This window comes from Peromyscus leucopus, chromosome X, assembly GCF_004664715.2.
Source record: "Peromyscus leucopus breed LL Stock chromosome X, UCI_PerLeu_2.1, whole genome shotgun sequence".
NCBI lineage: Eukaryota > Metazoa > Chordata > Mammalia > Rodentia > Cricetidae > Peromyscus > Peromyscus leucopus.
Genome location: NC_051083.1, coordinates 105,046,270 through 105,069,791, shown reverse-complemented (window position 1 = coordinate 105,069,791; position 23,522 = coordinate 105,046,270). Strand labels below are relative to the sequence as shown.

The 23,522-nt window shown below is 42.4% G+C and overlaps 1 protein-coding gene across 2 annotated transcripts; it reads right to left on the bottom strand.

Annotated features, from left to right (window-relative positions):
* Positions 1–1,222: 1,222 nt before the first annotated feature.
* Atp1b4 (ATPase Na+/K+ transporting family member beta 4) lies at positions 1,223–21,209 on the bottom strand. 2 transcript variants are annotated; one of them, XM_028893725.2, is made up of 8 exons: positions 21,021–21,209; positions 16,885–17,131; positions 12,998–13,126; positions 12,636–12,740; positions 8,524–8,720; positions 7,219–7,275; positions 4,704–4,799; positions 1,223–4,017 (listed from the first exon to the last, which is right to left on the bottom strand). In XM_028893725.2, the coding sequence occupies exons 1-8, from the start codon at positions 21,081–21,083 to the stop codon at positions 3,856–3,858; spliced, it is 1,056 nt and encodes a 351-aa protein (XP_028749558.1). In that variant the 5' UTR covers positions 21,084–21,209; the 3' UTR covers positions 1,223–3,855. The 2 variants fall into 2 exon arrangements, with proteins under 2 accessions (XP_028749558.1, XP_037054987.1); XM_037199092.1 differs by lacking the exon at positions 21,021–21,209 and adding an exon at positions 18,393–20,999.
* Between the last annotated feature and the right edge of the window lie 2,313 nt (positions 21,210–23,522).

The following is a 23,522-nucleotide window of genomic DNA, read 5'->3' as shown; positions in this document are numbered from 1 at the left end:
AATATTTGTCTTTAATTGCTATGTCCATGAAAGATTTGCTTTGAGAGACACTTTGTGTGGTCAGATATACCTGGAAGTCGCTTATCCAGTGAAGTCAGATTTTTCTTTGGCTACCAGCTCATAAATAATGACATAGAAACTTATTATTAATTATGAAAGCTTAGGCTTGTTTCAACTAGCTCTTATAGCTTAAATTCACCCATTTATATTAATCCACGTTCTGCCACGTGGTGTTACCTCTCTTCCATCTTGCATCTCCTGTTTCCTCCCCACATCTGGTTGGTGACTCTGTCTTTCTTCTTCCCAGAGTCCTCTCTGTGCCTGGAAGTCCCACCTATACCTCCTGCCTAGCTATTGGCCATTTAGCTCTTTATTAAGCCAATCAGAAGGAGCCTCGGCAAAGACACATCTTCACGGTGTACAAAATGATTATTGCATAATAATCTAGGCTTCCATTGAGCATTTGCAGAGTTTCTATTTAGATCTTGTTTCCATCCCCCTATCTGAAAGCATCACTCAGTGTGCCATGTCCTATATAAACAAACAGAACAATTTATTGCAGGATTCAACTTTGATAAAGGAAGATACTGGCCATGATGGGGGACAAGGCAGGAAGACTGTGACTTCAAGACCAGCCTTGGGGTACAGAGCCAGTTCCTGTTTAGAAAAATAAAGGTGGAATAAAGTGACAAGGTAAGGCTGCTATGACAAAGTGATCTTTTGAGAAAATGGAGAAAGGATACTGGAAAGAGAAATGCCCTCAAATAAAACAGCTTTTAGCTTCAAGTCCCTATAGATGAAACCCTAAGAGTTAAAAACAATATTAAGAAGAAAACTAGTCTTGAATTAATAGGTTATCAGCTGTCAAGCTTCCCCCTGCCCCCATATGACTTGTTGCCCAATATCCCTGTGGTAGAAAAACCAGAAAGAAAAATTCATACATTGCTTTTTAATTTCATTTATTGTTGTCACCAATTCCCCAAAACAATATGAATATTTTCTACATGAAGACCCCGAGTAAATGGATGCCTAAGAAAGATTACTGTAGAATAATCATTTTTAGAGGAGTGGAAAGTGAAAAATTATACACAAAATATAGCAAGAACAAAACCATGAAGCCATGTGGAAGTACTATTTCTCATTGACAATCAAGTAAAACCAAGTGCATTGCAACAGATGGTATACAAATCAAACTCTAGTACAGCACAGTATGGGAGCCTGGTTAAATTAATCAACTAGAAGTTTATTGAACAGTTAGACTCTCACATGAATGAATACACTCATTAATCCAGTTCTGTATAATATCCAGTTTTGTATAAGAAAGCTATTTTTTCATGTTACAGCTGACAGCCCAAACTGTCTAAGTACTTTTCAATATTTCTTTGAAACTGTGGACATGATATCTGCCACTGAATGAGAAACACACATGACAAAATCATTTCTAATTTCTTATCTAATAGTTAAACATATTCTACAGGACCATGTATTATGTATAAAATATAGCACCAGTAGTTGGATTCCTGTGAAATGTTAACTATCTTAACTCAAGTTTGACATATTTCAGAATGTTTGGGATATGATTTTTCAAAAGATGGTACTTCCTGGTAAGCAGTGGCTCTGAGTGGAAAGAGCACTGGACCTGGAGTCAGATGCAATGCAGGTTGCTTTCCTTAAAGAGCCTTTCCAGATCTGATGGTGTGTACTCTTTTGTTATTAAATCTTGAGAATTTGATAGAGGTCACTTTGAAATGGTCTCAAGTTGTTGTCTAGGAAACTTGAACTTGTTGAGTAAGTAGGTCTGGAGGAGTCAGTTTCTTTGTGCCTGTGTGTTTTGTAGCCCTGCTGTCCTGCTCACCTTCAGTTGCTTGTTAAATGTGGTCAGCCCCTCTCTAGTCTATGGAGAACATTTAGTCGGGGTCTGGAAGGGACATCCCCAAGAGCAGTAGCAGTCCATTCTTCCACGAAACCCAGAGAAAAGCACCATGTTAGGAGCTAGATCAGTGTCTTCTAGTTCCCAAGCTCAACCGGCTCAAGTTCCCAAGATTAAATACTTCCTAAATGAGTTCACTTAACCAAATGTTGCTTTTCTTGTCAGCTTTCCTTCTCTTCTACTCTACACGTGTTTATATCTCCACATCAGTGTCTGTCTAGAGGAAACCACAAGCTAAATCTGATCCAAAGTGATCTCAACAACTTCCTCTCCAATCTCTTTCTCTTTTATATCCAGTCACGAGTAACAATAACACTATGTCATTGTTTTTAGCCAAGCTCAAAACCCTTCCCCCAATTCCTGTCTTGGTCTTGTCTTCCCTGTCTTCAATTCACCCCTTATGTTATTACTGCCCAAGGGCTCTTGATAAAATGCAAATGTGCTCCCAGAGATTCCCTGATTGAAACACTTTAAAGACTCTCTGTCACTCAGCATCCCTGAATACTCATGCAATTCACTCTCCCAGCCTTTCCTCTGAGCTCTCATGTGAACTATTCAGAAATGCCAAAGCATGAGATTTCTTCAAACTTATGGCTCTGAATGTGTAAGTTCCTCTGTTACTTTCTTAGTCGGAGAGAGCTTGGCCCTCACGTTCCCCATAGCATTCCCATATAATACCACTTGTCTTCCCCCATCAGTCTTCCAGCTCCCCGTTTTTGGAGAAACTAAACATTGTAGTGTAGATTCAGACTCTGCAGGCTTCAAGTAGAATTTTAGTTTGCTTTGGACCCTGAGACACTCTGCTATTCTGTAATGCTTGCCTCCTCTTTTTGTTCCAGCCCTCCCCCTGGTGGAGGCATTAAGAAGCAATTGGAATGGTCACATGGCCAAAGAAAAAACAAAGCAACTTGGCTGATCCACAACCTGGATAAACATCTGCCTCATGTGATTTTTAAAGTAAATGCAAAACTGGCTAACGAGCATTGGCTTCAGGGAGGCCTGGCAGGAGCTTTCTCTCTTGCCATATGTTGGTTGGAGAACCCTAATTTCAATCCCCAAGGTTGTAGCTGGGGAGTCAAGGCACCCATCCCTGCTGATCTCAATGAAAAACCACACAACTATCAAGCAAATTGCCTAAGAAGATTTGACCAAAGAAGGTTGTTCATGTTTTCTCTTCTGCTAAGAGTTGAGAAAAACTTGTTTGCAAGAATTTTTGCAATCAACAAGCAGCATGCCCCTATACTAACAGTTCTCCTCTGTTCCCCCCCACAAAAGTCTCACAGAAGCTCTTCATCTCTAGCCCAGATCAATAACCTGTCAGCATCACTTGCTGTCCTGGCGGGAAATAATGGAGTCTTGAATCAGTATTGAGTCGCCTATGGGAGACAGCCAAATTTTCAAGCTCCCTCACCCGCCCCCCCTATAAAGTTCTGTAGGGAGAGTGGTTTTAGGTATAGTATAGTCTGGGTTTGTCTGGTGTTGGTTTCTGAGGAAAGACCTTAGAAGTCAGTTTTGAAGGTGAGGTGGGGGGGCGGGGTTTAGAATATCAACCTGGCTGGGAATAATATCACCTCTAAAACCAACACATTTTTAGAAAACATGATAGATAGTGTCCTGACAATGGTGAAGGCTATCAGAAATTGTTTGTGTATATAGTGAGACTTCTAGCAGCAAGAATAGGTTTGAATTTGAGGGAAGGAGAGGAAATTAATATAGTCTATTTGTCATCGGGAGAGATGACCTTCAAGAAAAAGCCAAGCAGGTCCCATAATATCACTTCATACACACGTCAAAGGCAAGGAAAGATGATCTGCTGTCTTAGGCGTCCATCTGGCTGTGTCTTAACTGAAGAAAAAGGAATCGAGGGGCTACCAGGGCTAACACAAAACAGAATCAGAACTGCTGGGAGTGGCCCCCCAGAGTCCCTAGGTTTTTATGTTCAGGGTAAAGATAATCCTCCCCACAAAGCGATCGTTGATGACATCATTTACGATGCCTTTGCCCTTCAGCTGGCACTGGACAGGCACCGCCTGGTTCTTCACCACATCTGTAAAATGCATTGCCACCAGAGGGGAGGTGTAGTTAACCTGCAGGCGAAAGAACAATGAATTCTAAATGGGCCAAGATGGCAGCAAGGGGTGGTGGTGGTCAGCGACTCAAGGCAGGTTAGGGTAACCTCGGCAAAGGGAACTGTGCAGACTTCATGATGTCAAGTCACAAATGATCACAGCAACCAACCTGCTTTCCCTGCTTCGGAGAAATTACATGGCTCTCTCATAAGTCAGTGTCAAGATGTCTGACTATCCTCTGGGGGGAAGCCAATTCTGACTCAGAATGATTTGATTTTATGGCTATCAGACCATAAATCAAACTAGAACTAGTATACCTCAAGATCCTATACTGGAGATGAAGCCTGCACTGGCACACAGGTATGTATGATCACTTAGACATTAAACACACTGTTAGTAATCTGCCTTCTCCTGACTTTGCTGCTAATTAGCTGTGTGATTTTGGGTAAGTCTCTTCCCCATTCTGAGCTCCAATTTTCTCATCTGAAAACTGAAGTGCTTAGATGAGACTATATATGACAGTCTTTTGGATTTGGAAAGATCTGTAGTTGTTAGGAATGTGGGGGGTCCCCTCCCCCACTCCCATTATAGTTTACTCATCTGTCTGTTACTATCACTGCTCCCTAATTCTCTCAAATCCCAGGCAGCCCTTCCTTTGTCTCTGAGCCCTTTAGGAAAGAGAGAGAAAGAAGGATACAGCTTACATGAGTCAGTTTGCCATAGTAAGGGTAGTAGCGGAGGTCAAAAGAAGCCGACTCTGGGTAGTAATTGATGGATCGAATGTCGTTTTCATCACCTTTCTGTAAGCAAAAGCAGATAGATGTAAGATGTTGGGTTACAGAGAGAGCTAGAGTCTAGCTTAAAGGGACTTGGGCTCAGGTAAAATTAGTAAACGGGGCGGTGGTGGCGCACGCCTTTAGTCCCAGCACTGGGAGGCAGAGGCAGGTGGATCTCTGTGAGTTCGAGGCCAGCCTGTTCTACAGAGCAAGTTCCAGAACAGGCTCCAAAGCTACACAGAGAAATCCTGTCTTGAAAAAAAATTACTATGTGACTCTCAACCAATTGTCCCAAACCTAAATTCAGAATTGGGTAGAGCTCAACACTGACTTGTCCATAGAGAAACATTTCCAGGATGTGACTATGCCTTGGCTTTACAGTTCAAAGAAAATCATATAGAAGGCCTGGGTTATTGAGGGCAAAGTTTCTTTGTATGGCTCTGTTCTGGTTTCTTAGGTCCTAGGCAGAAGGGCTCGAAAGGCCTTTGAGTACTTGGTGCTGTTCCAGAAAGAGCCTATGATTGTAGCCTATCTCCAAAAAAATCACAGTGTAGTGCACCACCTTGGATTTTGCAGCTGAAGCAGATATACATTAGGGAACATTTCCTAAGTCCTCATTGTAGGTTCAGTTCTATTGGAAGTCAATCCCACAGGAACCTGATGCATAGCCATACAGTCTGTAGTTAGCTCACCTGAACTCATGCTTCTGTCCACATTCTCTGTACTGCTTAATCACGGTACACAGAATTCAGACAGTAAGCCAGAGGAACAAAATAGTGGGGGATAATTAAATAGGGCTACCCTTAATCACATCACACCAGGTAATGGAGGGCCCAGGAACTATGGCTGTTATAGCAGGGGCAGTCTGGGGGCTCATATGGACAAAGGGTGTATCTCTACTACCCAATTACTCATTAGGGCCATAGGATCACTTCTGTCAATATATCATAAACAATATGTTGTACACTGTGCACTGTGTACCCTATAGTTCAATTTTGGTTATTACCACATCCTGCTTGATTGCTACAAGTGGGTATGGATTTGGCCAGTATTGATTATTTTTTAAAAAGTGTATTGAAGTTAATATTTCTAATTTTTAAAAGTACCATTCTCAGTAAGGCTCAGTATATAATAACTTGGAAAATGAACAGCTTACATTAGGGAAATGCAAATAGAAGTTGGCCCAATTAATGTGTTAGATTAAGAGCTAGGGATATGGCTCAGTGGCACAGCACTTGCTGTTACTTTAGACTGCGTTGCTCTCTATGACTTATTCATATATTCAAAAGCGAGTGAATTCATCTTTAATGATGGCCTGTGGGATCAATTCCATTAGTTTGTAGTCATATCCCACATGTGACTTTATGCACACACACGTACATCTGAACAGAATGAATGCTCTTCTCTTCTCACCTTGTTCTGCTGGCAAATGTTGTCTGACCTAATGAAGCTCATCTTCCTTATGACCACTTCCCACATGGAACTGACTGGTCTCTCTTCTGTGTCCCCATGGTTCCTTTCATTCTGCCTGTTAATATTTCTTGGCACTGATTTCAGTTATGTTTACCTCGACATCCCCAACAGCTAGTTAAACACTTGTATATAATAAGTGACCAATAAACACTTGCTGAGTGTGGCTGAGTGAGTACTGTCTTTTTTTTCTGATCTGCCCCCGTGAAGACTAGAGTTGTCTGCTTTATTTCTAGTTCTGACAATGACTATTTTTGCAATGTTTGCAAGACAACTGTCCAAGGCTAGGGGATACAGATGATGTCACTGAACAGAAGGGAGCTACTGCCTGTTTAAGAAGCAATGCAAAGATCCAGGGCTTTTGCCTACAAAGGAGCTAATTGGTGCAGATGAGATAGGAGTTAATGGTCCCTTGAAGGACAGTTAATTAGCATATTAATGGACTTCTGTTTATACTTCCCTTGTAGTCATTTGTTATTGCAACACCCAGTGCCACTGGTCATTGCTGTAAAATGTGAAATTCAGTTTTAAAATCAGGGACTAATGACTCTAATGAAAGCTGCTTGTTTAGTTCAAAGAAACAAGCCATTAGAGCTAAAAGCAAAAGTGTAAACAGAATCCCAATTAATGTCTTGGCACAGTGTTGTTCCCTGCTGTGGCCCCTAGCTGAGGTTCAGTCTCTGGCTTTCACAGGTGTAAATCACACACACACACACACACACACACACACACACAGAGAGAGAGAGAGAGAGAGAGAGAGAGAGAGAGAGAGAGAGAGAGAGAGAGAGAGAGAGGCACACACACTGAATGCTTTTTGGAAATAGTTCTTAATGCATTAAAAGGAGGAATAATTGCGAAAAACACTAATGCTTTTTCTACTCACCACCCATGTAGAAATCTCTACAATAGAAGAATTATCTCTGTTTGCCTGCAATAAAAGTGCTAACCACACTTACTCAAAAGGATAGTTTACCTGAACTTTGCAGGACACCTTCACAGGATCTCCAAGCTCAGGACGAAAACCTACAATCTGGTGAAAGAAAATCAGTGTTTGCTTTATTTATTTATTTATTTATTTATTTATTTATTTATTTATTTATTTATTTATTTATTGTTTGTTTGTTTGTTTGTTTGTTTGTTTATACATATTTATAATTATTTGGGTTTTTTAAGACGTGGTTTCTCTGTGTAGCAGCTCTGGCTGTTCTGGATCTCACTCTCTAGACCAGATGACCTCAAACTTACAGAGATCCATCTGCCTCTGCCTTCCAAGTGCTGGGATTAAAGGCCTATTTATTTATTTTTTAAGAAACAGATTTCACAGCAAAAATGGAATTTTTCTTCTTGCTTTTGATTACCATTCCTCATACATAAATTTCATCTGTTCCCCCTTTCAGAAATGTGTCAAACAACTTCAAAGTTGCATAGCCCAGCTTGCTCCTTGATATATTTGTGTCTTAGGTCCATACACAGAAAAAAAATCCTGCAAAATAACCAAAAGGATGTGAAGAACTTTCTAGTTTCAATAAGACCGTATTTGGCAAAAGGTTCCACCACTCCCTAAGGAGGGCATGATTAAAAAAGGTGCATTTAGTGCTCCCTTTGGCAGCACATATACTAAAAAAGGTAATTTTTAAAGCATTAATTATTATTTTATTTTTATGTATATGGGTGTTTGGCTTGCATGTATGTACATGTACATGCATGATGCCTGCAGAAGTCAGAAGAGAATCTTGGCTCTCATGAGACTCGAGTTACAGACAGTTGTGAGCTGCTATGTGGGAGCTGAGAATCAAACCCAGGTCCTCTAGAAGAGCAGCCAGTGCTTTTAATCACTGAGACATCTTTCTACCCTGGAACAGTGCATTTTTAAGTGATATGAAAACGTGAGAATTGCTCTCCATCATGTCCCCATGTCAACCCTGTGCTCCAAACATCTCAGGACACTCCCATTTCATTTCTGAGACACAGTCTGGCCTGCATCTTGAGACCCTCCTGCCTCTGCCTTCTGAGTGCTGAGATTAGAGACACACTCCATTACATTCAACTAGTGGCCTTCAAGGGGCAGCTTTGTGTATGGGAAAAAAGAATGACCATAGGAAATGCTCAGGAAAAAATTAATCGGTCAGCTTGTCTGGTTGCTTGCATGCTTGATGCTGTGGATAAAAACGACCAAACCTGCAGTGTACAAATACCAGAGTCCAACAGACATGTATTTTCTACACTCTCCTACTGCACTCATTCATTTATCGCCAACAGATCCCAAGGGCTAAGATACCCGGTTCATCTTGAGGAGGATGCAAGGCTGTCCAGTAGAGTATCCAAAAGTAGGGTCCTCCAGTCCAGAGCAATTCTTCAGGAAGGAGCGTTTAAATTGGCAGGCCTTTTTGTCCTCATCTTCATCTCCATCTTGGATGAAGTACTGTCCCGGAGGACAATCTACATTCATTTCCTCTTGAAGACTGTCATTATAGCCTACAGCACATGTGGGTGGCAAAGGGTCATGTTAGAGAGGTTCTAGAAGGGAAGCCCATGCTTCCAGTGCTTTTCTCTAAGTCCCTTTCCTCACACATGCTTGCGCTCCTTCGGAAGTCCTCTTGTTCTGCTTTAATCCTTGCAGGTATTAGGTACCCGAGGGCTATTCCTAGCATCATCCCTCTAGGGCAGTGCTTCTCAACTTTCCTAATGCTGCGACCCTTTAATATAGTTCCTCATGTTGTGGTGACCCTCCAACTATAAAATTATTTTTGTTGCCTCTTCATAAGTGTAATTTTGCTACTGTTGTGAGTCATAATGTAAATATCTGAGATACAGGATATCTGATATGCTATACCCAAAGGGGTTGTGACCCATGGGTTGGGAACCACTGCTCTAGGAAGCCTTCTTGCCTCTCAGCCAACCTGATGGTCTAATCCATTGCTTCTCTTTTCCTCAGAACTTTCAAATGTCCATCTCGGGATTATAGGTTGATCATCTTATAACTTTTCTCTATTTCCCATTATTTCTTTGTGGACATGGCAAACACCACAGTTGGAATGGCCATCCCTTCTATTCTCAGAGAAGAATGGACCTCTATTAGTAGATTTTGAAAGAGGGACTGTATCATATCAAGGCATAGAATATGTCAGGAGGCTGTTTCTAGGTTAAAATTCCTTAAGTTCAACTTAGGAAATGTCTCCCTTTGAGGTCAAGGACAGGCAGCTGTGGTGGGGGATCAGAAGGAATATGGAAGAATAGGAGGAGAGAAGAGGAGGGAGAGGAGGAGGAAAAACCAACAACTCCTCAACCTCTAAGAGGCAAGTTACCACTGCAAAGGGCTAGTTTACACTGAAAGCTAGAAACCAATGACAGCTATAGGATCGCCGAGAGAGGGGCAGTGAGGGTTTCTCTAAGCTACTTTGGGTTCTGGGCCGTTTATAGCAGCACATAGAATATAGTGTTTGTCCGAAAACACATCTCAGACAGAGAACCAGGGCTATTTGTGTGTTCACTATTTGAGCCCTTGATTCCATAACACTGGGCTTTGGAAATTCACTGCATCATTCTAGATGGTGGATCTTGGTGAACCCTCTCGCACCCAGACATGCTGTCATGTCTGAAGTTGCTCACCTTTTCAGAAAAGATTGTACCTATGACCCACCAGAGGTAAAACTCAGAAAGGACTGCAGTCTCCACATCTAGACAGGTTGTGATTTGGATATGTTATTGAGATGTAACTGGTCATTTTTATTTTATTTCTTAAAATTCCTTGACTTTTAAATACTGAATTTCATTGAAGTTAGTATACAAAAGTAGGTTTCATTATAGTATTTTCACACGTAGATACCATTTTGTCTTTATTGATCTCCCTCTATTGGGAATTTTACTTGCAGTCCTGGGCCTTGTAAATAATAGGAAAATGCTCTACCACTAAGCTATGTTCCCAGCTTAGAGAATTTTAGATGTATACCAAGTATGACTACATTTTAATTTTTATTTTGATGGAACTACATTTAATTCAAGGATTTGTTTTAATCTTTTTAAAGGAATAAGAGCTATGTTCAAATAATAACTTTTAAAATAGGAACTGCACTCACATGGCTCAGCATTTTTCTTGAGGTAGTTCCATTAAAAAATGTGACACAGGTATTGCATTTACTGCAGCATTCCCATCCTCATAGGAGGAGTGAAACTGATGCTCTGGGATAGCTATTTCAGACACTGGTCCTTCTGGGAGAGACATATTGTCTATTTTTCTTATTTTCATGTGTATGTATTATGTATGTGGTGTGTGTGTAGCATGTGTGGGCACACCCATGTGCACGTGGAGGCCCAAGATTGATGTTGGGAATCTTTCTGGATTGCTCTTCCACTTTATCAACTGAGGCAGGGATATGCCAATCAAACACAGAATTCAACAATATGGCCAGTCTCACTAGTCAGCCTTCCAGGTCTCTGCCTTCTAAGGCTGGAGTTATCGGTTCTCTCCCATATCCATACAGCATATGTGGATTCTGGAGATCTGAACTCTGGTCTTCTTGCTTGCTTGGCAAGTGGCAAATGCTTAACTGCTGAGCCATCTCCCTAGTCACGTGTCGTCTATTCTTTAGAAGTAACCCAATGCCTTCCTGTTGTTCCCTGCCTTCACTGTCGGGTCAAAATTGGTATTTCCCCATCCACTATCTTATTGCAGGGATTTCCTCAGCAGAAATTCTGGCAATATGCAAACTTGAAATAGCTCATAAGCATTTTTAAAGAAAGACATTATGCTGACTAAGATGCCAAAAATACTTTTGTGGCCCAAAATAGAACTACATGGATCAGAAAGAAGCCAGCTCTGTCATTCTACAGGTGCCGACTCTGAAGCTGTTTCATCCTAAATAGCAGTGAGCATTACTAATACAAGGCTGAATTTTTAACTCCCGCTTAAATGGCACCAGTATAGTTAGGAAACATGACATTTCTCAGTCTTCAAACTTCATACAAACCACTTGAAAAAGTTTAAATGGAGACTGGTTCAATAGCTGTGGGGTCTGGTCTGAGAGTCTACCAATGCCTGTGTGATGCCCATGCTGCAGACCCCTGGCTAACACTTTTGAGTAGCAAACACCATGTGGGTTCACAAACTGACTCCATTGCTAGGAAATTACGATGGAGTTAGTCTCCTTTCTCTCATTTAAAACTGAGGACAAAGGATTTTATTATGCCTGGTGAAAGGTGAAGGACAAAATGTACATGTTTAAGACTAATACTTCAGGCTCCTGCTAAGAGACTGTTCCCCTAAATCAGTGTATATTCTACTAGCTACTTTCACCCCTCCATCCCATTTCAGCCAGGACAGGCTACCCAAAGCAGCCTAGCTAAGTGTCCCTAGCCACAATATTTAGGTGCAATAATGCAAACTTCAAGAGGGTATTCATTTATGTGTTTATTGTGAGATGGTTATCTTTCCATATAGCTCAGGCTGGTCTGGAACTCCCAAGTCCAAGTTATCTTTCTACCTCAAACTCCTGAATGTTGATTTTACAGGCATGTGCTATCATTTCCAACTTGGGGTTCTTGGGTACTTATTTGTAGCAGTGATAAAGTATTCTGACAGAAGAAAATTCCAGAAGAGAGGTGTTTTGGCTTACAGTTCTGGAGGGATACAGTCCACCATGATGGAGAACACATGGCTGGGTGGCCACCCTGCATCCATACTTAGGAAGCAGAAGAGAGTGAATGCGAGTGAGGGCCAGCTAGTAAAGCCTCAAGGGTTGCTCCCAGTGACTCACTTCCTCCAGAGCTGCTCTCTCTCCTAAGGGTTCCACAGACTTCCCAAACTACCACTGTCTTAGCTTTCAAAGAGTAAAAGACAAAGCCATTCATTTGTCTCGGAAAGTGTACCTGAGAACATTACAGGCACAAGAATTCTCGAAACACTTGAGATCAAAATGTTAGTCAGAGATTTAGTCCTGTGACTCCTTTCTAAATTGCTGCTACAAAAAAGACACCTACTTTCCCTCTTCAAGATAGCTCATCACCAGACATCTCTTACCCCGAAAAAGGACAGGAGGCAGGAATCTTGTAGCTCTTGGAGGACATTCTCCTTTCCTCACCATTCTCTCCCTCCAGAATTAGCTTTTATAAGAGATCACTTAGAAAGATGATCACGTGGATGTGCTCAGGATTTAACTAAGTGCTGTAGGGTGTTCATGAAGAGAAAACAAGCTCTGTGCCTTAAAGAGCTCACATTGGACAACACTCAATCAGAGCGTTTTTTTTTTTTTTAAAATGTTATAAAGGGTGCTGGCAGACATGCAGAACAACACAGGACCCTGATGGGTAGGAGGGACTGAATCTGATTTCCAGGCCACATGGATTTTGAATTTTGGATTCCCACCCACTACTTTTGTACTTAGGCGAACTTACCCTGAAGAAAGCCATTTAGGCTAATCACATAACGCTGCCAAGTTTCAGGTTCAGAAACGTTGAAGTTGAAGTTAAGGCTATGAGCGAAGGGTCTGATCATAACTCCTGGCAATGAAAACAGGTCTTGGATATATTAACCCATTCTTGGATTTTTTTCTGTATAGATTCCCATGACACCACCCCTCAGGCAATCAAAATGAAAAGGACCATAATTTGCCAAGTATCATTTCACTTTTCCTCTTAATAATTGAATTTCTAAGTCATTACCGGGAAGAAGCAAAGTTAATTGAGGCTGAACACGCTGTGCAAGCAGCTTTCTGTCCAGAGAGTTCTGACAATGCAGGGCATTTGGGCACACTCACCAGGAGGTTTCACCTGCTCAGTGAAGGTTGGCATGTAGGGACTGATGGCTAGGAACAGCATGTACAAGAATAGGGTGATCACAGCTGCCAGCGAGGCATAGAAGAAGAAGTAAATGACTAAAATCAGACCTGTAGAGCAATTGAAGATGGCAGTAGTCAGTGCCTGCCAATAAGGCCCACCTTCCCACTGAACTCCTGAACCATAATCAACCCAGGCAGATTCAGGATATCCTTTCTTTTTGGACTTTGTCAATCTGGAATTGGTAAAGACTGATTGTGTCAGGGGTCTAAATGCAGCTTCCCTTTACAGTGTCTCCAGTGGAAAATCTTGTCGAGCACATGATGACTATGAACAAGATTATAGGGAGTGGACTTCAACAGGGGAAATTGCTTGGGAGTCTTCTGGGCCATGGCTGATGTCCTGAGTACAGATCATTCTTTGCTATTCATTATGGCAGGTGTCCTGAAGAAACCTAGCAACTCGGTTTAAGTGATTATAGATATTTTCAAGGGGTTGAAAACCAGCATTTCTTTTCACATGATCTGGAATTCAAAGCTTTGACTCATTTCCACTGGACTTACTTCTAATCAAGGCTTATCCTTGACTACTTATTTAAAGTATTATTCATCCTTAGCAAAGTTTAAGTGGCTCTTCTTTCCAAAGAGAACACTAATGAAGGATGGGAAGACAGTAGGAGGAAATGGTCCTTAATCACTGATAACTTGCTGTAAGTGAACTTGGGAAAGTTGTAGACTCTGCAACATATATTTATCTGTATCCCTGACAATATCTGAAATTCATTCTTTTCATAACCTTATCCTGATTCTACCACTTCTGGCTGTTTAATCTTGGATATGATGTTCACCATTCTGGGCCTCGGTGTCCTCATCTAGTAAACAAGGACAGTAGCATAGTACTTGCTATATTAAATAAGCATTAAATAATGCATATCAACAGCATGGCACATTGCCTAGCAGATCCTAAGTGCTCTATAAATGGCATCCATCATTATTGCTATATTAATATTGTTATTATTGCCATAAGCTCAGATGCACAGTTGTATGAATTGCCCTTCTGTGGGTTGTATTAGGATTATGTTTGCCCCAGGACTATGTAGCACAGGGTGAGGCAAATGAGCATGAGCCCAGAGCTCTTTTCTAGCCTTCTTGGGGACCTCTCAGGCAAACATATTTGGCTTCAATCATTGAAGTGACATGATTTGAACGGAATAATGAGCCAGAAACTGGGAAAAAACACACAACTTCACTGTACCCCAAAATTAGTTCAAATATTAATCTTTAAATTGAACCATGGACCAAATAAAATTGGAGAAGAGAGAGAAAGAGAGAGAGAGAGAGAGAGAGAGAGAGAGAGAGAGAGAGAGAGAGACTGTAGTAATCCAGTTGGAAATGGAACTGACCCTTTACATTTGTGTAAGAGGAACTAAAGCGGAACTGGAACACGGCCACATTGATTTAATTGGAGTCCCCATAGAAGAAACAACCATGTCTGTGTGCCTATGGTTCTTGCCTGTTGCTCACTAGCTATCCTAAAGGGGTATATCTTGTGCTTCTGCCTCCACTTCTCCTCTCCCATTCCCATCCTTCGAATGGATCAACAGCCGAGAGCTATCCTAGGGGGTCCAGAAATCCAGTTTCATGCATGAAGGGGAGTCAATGGAACACAGGTTTATTCCCTTGGCAATATCTTCTTTCCTCCTTAATACGTGTGGGCCAGAAAGCTGTAGATAAGATAATGGCACTAGCAAAGAGTTCCCTTGGCTCTGCTTGGGGAGAGGTGACCTTGAGACTGTGATAGTTTAGTCTCTCACCTCCCCTCAGGCAACAGCAAGCACTGCCCCCATTTAAACTCACCAATCTTTCTAATCCTTCCTCCTCCAGATAGATAGCTTCACCTGGGGCCTCCTCTAGGTTTCTGTCCTGAATAGCCCCCACTCAGGCTTGGAGAGACCACTAAGGGCTCATTCTCCCAACTCTTTACCCAACAAAGCAGCCAGTCTACTGAGAACTTACAAATCAGGGAGGGCCTTGTTCACTGTTCAAATTCATGAAGATAGCTCTCATTCTGGCAAGAGGATGAATTCTGGTATTTGAATCCTAGAACTGTCATTTACTTAGTTACTGTGTGATTTTAGGCAAGTTACTCAGCCTCTCTAAGCTTGTTTTTGCATTTGTAAAGTGGGATAATAATATTATTATCTTGTATGATCCTTGTCAGTATTGTGGTCACTTAGCTGTCAGTAATGCATGCACTTCATGACGTAGGCATCATGTGAACATTTGCCCTTTGCCCTGGGACAATCTGACAGGTGTCTGAATTGCTGGGCTAGCCTAAGACCTGTGAACCATGGGTCTGGCTGCAGCCCACAATGAAGCATCCCCATGGCTATGTTTTCCCCAAGTACTTGAACCTTTCTGCCTCATAGCTCTTTGTTGGCCCGCAGCTTGTCATCCACCAGAGCTGGTGGATGGACGAGAGCTGGTGAAGTTCCAACGGTTGCTTAAGGGTTAAAGTATGGCCCCCCCCTCCCAGAATCGTACTTGAATTTCCCAAGGCCTGTTTTTCCAGGCCTCTTTAGGCAAGGAAGAAACAGCTGTGCCCCTCTGAAGCTCCAATGAGAGGCCAGCATTTGTCTGGAGCTTCCAGAACATTGGAATGTCCCTTAAATGGTACATTAGTTACAGTTCCAGGGATGGGCAGGGGTGGGGCTTGGAACTGAGGAAGAGCAATGGGAGATGGGCGTTGTTTAGAGCCTTCACACCTGCTCTTCCTAATTCCAAGAAATAGAGCTGGCTACTTCACACAAACTGAGCTGAGTTAGCAGCAGTGACTACAAAACAGACGATTCTTAGCCAAAAGGGCCTTTGGAAGGAATGGCCATCAAATTCAACAACCTAGACCTTGGCAGCAGGGCATTAGTACTTTATCCATGGCACTCACTGTTTTTTATTTCCTCCTATGGATTTACTGAGTTAGGAATCAGCAGCTGTTTTCTTTTTCTTTTTTTTTTTCTGGGCTATGCAGAATGTGGCAAGTATTTTACTACCCACAAAATCTTCTGAGGAGAAGGTTCCATAGTAATAGTTTTAAGAAGTGAGTAGAGCCCTGGGAAGGGAGTTCTGGGCAATTTTGTGAACTAAAAATGCTGACAACATGTGATATACAGAGAAAGAGCTAAGATATGAAATTCTATCAATGATCAATCAACAAGGAAACTCAACCTTAGTCCCTAGCAATGATCTCTTTAAAACCAATTCTCCTGTATCTACCATGGACACATAAAGCACTCACAAGCTTCTGGGCTCACCTTCTTGAACACTGGTAAGTGAACTGATAAGACTTTATATACCCGAGTCAGGTTAGTAGGGCTTGGTCTCATAGTCTAGAAATTGTCTTCTACAATTTCCTTTCAACCTTACGGTTTTCACCCTGTACTGAAGTCTTATGCTGATTCTGTTAAAGAGGCAATGCAGAATTTTCTGCTTTCCCTTTTGGTATGTGGGGAGGCCGAGGCTATGAGTGAGAGGGTAAATGATGAGCACATGCATAGAAAGCAACTGGACTGGGACATGAAAAACAATCCTGTGCTCTTTCAACTCACTCTCAGTGTTATTTTATATTGCATATTGAGACTAGTAGATTTCAGTCACTCTTGTTCATCTATTTAGTGGCTTTTCTGATGGATCTGATCTGTCCTTGGTTCAAGGATGTCACCATCCATTGGTGTCTTTCTGTGAAATGTTAAGAGAAGTTTGTAACAAACAAACCCATCCAGGGTACAGTCGAGGAGCTCTGGATACCACATCAAAAGCCAAGGACACCAGACTGGGGCATTGGGATGAATAGGACTTACTGCGATTCTGACCTGTTCGGGCCAGAGACATCCTTTTCTCTGGGTCCCACAGATATTCAGTTACGAGCTGCAATTTCTGCCACCAGGCATTGCCTGTAGGCTGACCCTGACCTTCTTCCTCCCTTTCCTCCTCCTCTTCTTTTCCTTCCTCCTCTTCTTCCTCTTCCTCCAGACCAGGCACCATCATCACCTGAGCCTCTTCTTCTGCGTCCTCCTCCTCATCTGCTAAGTAGTTCTGATTTACTTCATCCTGATCATCCTGGAGCAGGGACAAGACACAAACCTCTCTGTGAAAAAACAATCCTCATGGCATTTCACACCAGCCAGAAAGAAATGGAAACAACTCAATACTTGGAGGTCTTTCAAATTGCCACATCCCCAGAAAAATGCCCATTGTCGCAAGGGGTGGATTTTCTTTCTTCGTTCTTTTGGAGGAAGTATCTTTTCTACAGCTCATATCGAATCACTATTATTTCCACAGCAGTGATAAATTTTCCTTTCAATGTCGGGGAGGTAGGTTCTTCCTCTGTGATATCTCATGTCACGGCTCTGTCTTGGGCCTTGGCCTTCCACTTAACTTTGACCTATCAGCACTGAGCTGAGCTCACACTGAAGGACCGAGTAGTCTTGGACGTTTAGGCCTATGATGGCAACTTCCCAGCCCAAGCCAGCTTTGTCCCTAATGCTCTGTACACTTTCAGCTGCTTTGACCTCACCATCCTAAGTTGCATCTAAAAATAGGCTCCGACAGATATCAAGAGGAGAAGCCAACCTCTGTCCCCTCCTCAAAACTTCCAAGGCCTTCCTAACACAAACAAGGACTTAGATCCTGCTTCCTGTCTTAAGCTAGATGGACAGACCCCCTGGGAGATGAAATCCCAACATATACTTCCTTTGTTTTTCCCTGTAGCTTAGTTAAAAAGTTGGGCACAAAGTAAGTACTCAGCATATATTTGTTGATTGATTACAGCCAGTACTTGGGATTTGAAACAGTAATCTTTGAATTGTTTTAAGAAAGTTAAACAAACCAGAAAGAGAGGAAGAAAGAAAGAAAAAAAGAAAAACCCATAAGTCGCCAGTGGTATTTCACATGCCTCCGACATAAAGGCTGGAGGCTTGTACCCTTGCTCTTTGGGAGTTTGCCAAGGCTTACTGCAACAGCAGAAAATCAGGCCACCCTCCCTTCTCTGTGCTGTCCAAGTCTGAAGAGTGTTAGGGCTGCTGCACCTGTTGGGGTTGGATGTGTCAAATGCAAGAGGCCATAGACTCTGTGCTGCCCCCTTCCTGCCCGATTCCTCAAAGGCCACTTAGAGGGCACTCAGCTACCCATGCTGCCTTTAACAGAGAGTTGAGCATATTGGATTGTTCAGAATCAGTAAAAGTGTTACAGAATGACAAATCTCTGCTCTCTGCATTTAGTCTGCCCAGAGCTCTCTAGCTCATGATTACAAGCACCCTTGAATTGTTCACTAATTTGTTCAAACGTACAGCTCCACATCACATACCATATCAGAACTTACGGGGGCTTCCAAATTATGATTGTCCAAATGAGCTCCAGGGAGGGGAGAAGATCTGGCCAAAGCCACACAGCAAATCCATGACAGAGTTGACAGTCTCGGAACTTGTGTCTCTTGATACTCTGCACAGTTTCTCCTCCATCACACTGAACACAAGTGGCTAGAAGTGGCTTAGCAGATTTATGAACATGATAATGTCTTAGAGTCTGTGTTCCCGAAATGTAGGTGCTTATAATCAAGGAATTCTGACTTTGACATGGATTCACAGTAGAAGGCTTAGGAAAATCAACCTTGCCTATCATTCAATGCTAAATGAATTGATGCACGTTCTTAAATGTTTCACTAGTGTGAGAACTTATGTTCACATTTATCTCCCAAATCAGGTTTTGAGTACACAGGTAGACGGTCCACATTTCCTAACATTTTGTGGTCTACTCACAGTGTGAAGCCCACAGCAAAGCACTCAGGGGATTCTCTCGGCACTACTGCCTGGACTCTGAAAGAATATTCTCACAGACTTTATCGTCCTTAACCTCAGAACTCATACATACTAGATTGGCTAGTCATCATGGTCCCTGGAAAACCCATGCACCAAATTCTCACAGGATTTGAAATGTGACATTTCATCAGGAAGGGTTTTTAATCCCCTTATATTTCTGGAACGACTTTCTCTTCTTGCCTGTGCCTGATTTCCACCTCTGCTCTACAGAGGAAGCAGCTGACCATGGCCACAGCCTTATTTTATTTGCAGCTATGTGCTCTCACAATAATCTTATTAAAATGGCTGTCATTAAAGTCTTATCCTCCCAGGAAGAATTAATCTTCTTGGAGCTTATTTTCCCCTCACAGAATCCTACCACCTGAGCTTTATTTCAGGAACCCAAAATCTCTTTTTCCTCTTCCCTGCTTCCAGGGATAGGGAAATGTCACACTGTGCAAGGCAGGCTGTTCCCAAAGGCTCCTTGTAAACGAAATCCTGTGTGAAATGCACTTCTATGCAAGGATTTGCCACACTATGGTAGGAAATGCTTTGGCGATGAGGACGTTCATCTCCAAGGTTCTGTTTCTGTCAGTTCCTAAAGTGGCACCACCCTCATGTGATAGTGAGTGTGAGCATGCTCAGATATGGTAGTGGGTGTGTGCTGGGGCCCTCATGTTTCCCTAAAAGGGAAGCCTGAAGGACAGAAGGTAGCTCCATTTTGAGCAATCTAAATATATAAACATATAAACAAATATACAAACAAGCAGTATGACCGACCCAAAGGATAAATTTAGTAACATCATGCAAACGTCTAAATGCCTGCTTAATTTAAAAGGAAAAAAATTACACATACAATTGCATAAAATGATTTATTTTAACTTGATCAGATATTATAAAGAGCAAGATCCCCTGTGGCACTTAAATCCAAACTTCTGGACGAATAGTTGAAATTAAACACAACAGTTTTACCAATTGAACATAGAAGAAAGAAAACAAGTAATGTGTAGCTATATATACTCTCCATGGACCCTGACTAGTCTTAAGAGTGAAGAAACTTCAGGTATTAAAACAAAGATTCTACACCAGAGTGTTGAGAAATTCCCTCAACACTAGTTAGAAGAACTATATTGGTGTTTTTTTTCTTTTCTGCTCATTCTTGACAATTTTCCCTTAGTTCCTTAGGCATATAAATGACCATATGCAAAGAAAAATGGTTTATGCTTTGCTTTCTTTGGGGTTCATCTAATCATCTTCTTGGGTTTCAGAATACCCCTCCTGAGAGTAGTGTATATACACAAACACATTGATGGTTTAGAACAAAGTAAACGTTGACACATTTGGACCAAATGCATTTGTAAGGGAAGCTGGAAGTAAACAGTGATAGGGAAGGGATGTGCAGGTGTATGTGGACGAGTGTGTATGTATGTGTTGGATGAGGTGGGGTGGCAGACAAGGTGAGGAAATGGGTGACGGTGGACCGGAGCTTCAAGAGGTTGTATGCCAGAAACACAGCGGAAAGAGCACAAGTTACAAACAAGATGCACATTCTCATGTTGGGGTTCCCACTAACTTCTAAGTCAACCTGGCACTCTGCTACCTTCAGACCGAGGCTACCACCAGCAGCCTCCTTCAACATAACGAGGGGTTCTGGGGTCATGATGTCTAGGCTTCCTTCCAGTTCCTGTCAAGGATTCTGTGATTTTAGGTATAGTTTGAATTTCTGCCTTAGAAAAAGAGCAGCTGGTTCCCCAAAGCCACCACCCAAAGGGACTGGGACAGCTGGCCAGGCAGCGCCTTACATTTCCACTTCTCTTTCCCTTTTCTCCTGGCCAAATTTCTTGCAGTGAAGCCTCTACTCCGCTCTGCCAAAGGTCTATTCATATTCTAGACTTCTAAGATAAAGCTTATTCCCTGGTATCTTCTCATTCCTTTATCTCTGTTCCCCCACAAAGAGAGGAGCCCTCCTTCCATTCAGCAATTTAGGGTGCCCTCGGATGCTGGGAGTCACTTTCCTCCAAAGTCTGGGCTTTCCTAAACTTCCTTTATTCCTGTTTATCTCAAGGCAAGGCAGCTAGAATCCAAGGTCTACACAACACCCAACCCAACCAATTAAAAAAGGGCAGCAAAATATTCGGCTCCCCGAGACTCACAAGTCTGTAGCGATAACCATAAGGAAAGGCCGGAGCCCTTCTGGAGCGGAGTTGCCTTCTCATGGCTGTTCAGTGGGCCAAGACGCCGCAGAGGCAGGCGAGTAGGGCAGAGCTCTGGAGCTTGTGCTGGTACAGGAGACACTGGTTGCTGGGGACACTTGGCGCCTACTAAAAGTGAACCTTGCTGGCACGAGCCCTTCCCCAAAATAATCTAACATGCTCCGCTCTCATTGGTTGGCCCCTTCCTGGAATCAAAGGAAAGCCCTTTTGGAAAAGCAAGCTCATCATTACAGAGGGAGGGGGAGATATTCTGGGTCACGAGGATGAGCAACTCGCCGCCCCCTTCATGTGCCTTTCCACCCCTTGCCCTTCTCCAGCACCAGAAATATGATGGGCTCAATGGAAATCTTAAGTCATATTTTTCTCAATTGAGAGTTGGATATCAGTGTGTGTGCAAGGGGGTGGGGCGTGGGTGGGAGTTAGAGTGAGGGGAGATGTCCAAGAATAACTTGCTTTTTTCGTAAGGCTGATCTCATGCAAAAGGATCTAGGGTGTCAGGGAAGATTCCCTTTGCTCTCCCTACCCACTTCTCCCCATGCTCTAAGCCACCTATAAAATATTCCTTACCGGACCAGTTCATGAACTCCTAAAAATGCGTATTATGCCTTTTAATTTCAGATGCAATGCTCCTGCCTTAACCCTCCCTATTCCAAAGAGGGTCTTGGATATAAAGAAGCATTTTTCTAGGCCACATGTCACAGTGGCCCCATCAGTCACTGCCCCTCATACACACACCCTTGGAATCCCGGCCAAATTTCTGTAGTGGTTGAGATCTATATTTATCCCTTAGCATCAGGGCAGGGAACAAGGCAGAACTTTGCAGTGTCAGTTTCCCAGACATATATAACTCTTGAAGCCAAAATGGGACCCAGCAAAAGAAAATGAATAGAAATTGCTAAGAACATTGTAGAGTACTTTGGGTCTGTTTGGTCCACCACTCTGGGGTCTGGGTGAAGTTTGTGATCCTTTCTTTAAAAAGTTGCTCCCTACCTCCATTTCACCCAGGTGGCTGAGAATATTGCAGAGGCTAAGGCAATTAGCACGACCACTTAGGTATATTTAATCATAATTCTATGTCTTTGCTGTTCTGGTGACAATAGCTTTAGTTATGGTTAACTTTAACTAAAGACTTCATTTCTTTTAATGTCACTCATCAGGACTCTTCCAAGACACCCTGGCCCCCATGTTTTTAAAGAGAAGCCACTTATGAAAAAGAGAAACCCACTTCTCTCTTTGAATTTTAATAAAATTAAGGTATATTTCAGGAATGATCATCACTGGACACATATCTAGCTCTATTTCTTATACTTTCTCCACACCAGTATTTAGTGTTATCCCTAGTGTTGAATAGGATACATCTAAGGCCCATGGAAGCCTCAAAACTAAACACAGGATCCATTAACTGGCCCTATCTTCCTAGAGGCTGGAGGGATGGCCAGGCAGTAAGGGCACTTTCTGCTCCTGCAGAGGACCTGAGTTCAATTCCCAGAATCCATGTCAGGTGGCTCACAACGACCTTTCACTCCAGCTCTAGATAAAGTGATGCCCTCTTCTGGCCTCCATGGATAACTACACTCACTTGTGCACCAGCACACATACAGAATAAAATACTTAACAAAAGAGAATATGACCATTTTAATTCCATTTCAAAAATCAAGAATAGGGAGACAGAAGATTTGAAGTGACAAGAATTCAAGTAACAAAATACTGCAGTCTCCAAAATCTTTTATCCCAATTAACTTAATACATACTCCGTGTATTTGCAATGTATTTCAACTACAGTCCAGACTGCCTTCTGTAGTGCCAACTACTGGGTGGGTCAGTGGAGGGACCCCAAGTCCTGTAGGATGTCAAAACCAAAAAAAAAAATCTGAATGTGTTCACACTCGGCTCTAGTTAAAAGAGAAGTTGTCAGAGTTGGAGGGATGGTTCAGCAGTTAAGAGCACTGACTGCTCTTCCAGAGGACCCAGGTTCAATTCCCAGCAACCACGTGGTAGCTCAAAAGCATCCCTAACTCTAGTCCCAGGGGATCAAACACCATCTCTGGCCTCCACAAGCACAGCATGCATATGGCGTACAGATATACATGTAGGCAAAAACACCCATTCAAAGAAATAAGTAAGAAACTATTTCTGTCAATTAAACAAAAAGACAACATACTCAACTGTGCAGCAGAGTGGAGCCAGAACTGGTCAGTAGAACAGTGACTGCAAAGGCAAGGGAGGAGGAATAAAAAGGGCCTTGAATATGACTACACATTCAAAGACAAATTATTCAAGTCTCTAAAACTTCATGCCTATTCCTTGGACAAAGTATTAACAGCTGCTCCCCAAACCCTGGCCCCATAAGATTTCCTGGTTGTCTGCTCTGGTAAAATTCTACGGCCATTGACAACTGACAATTGGGAACAGAAGCAGTCTTCTAGATTGTTTTTCTGCTGC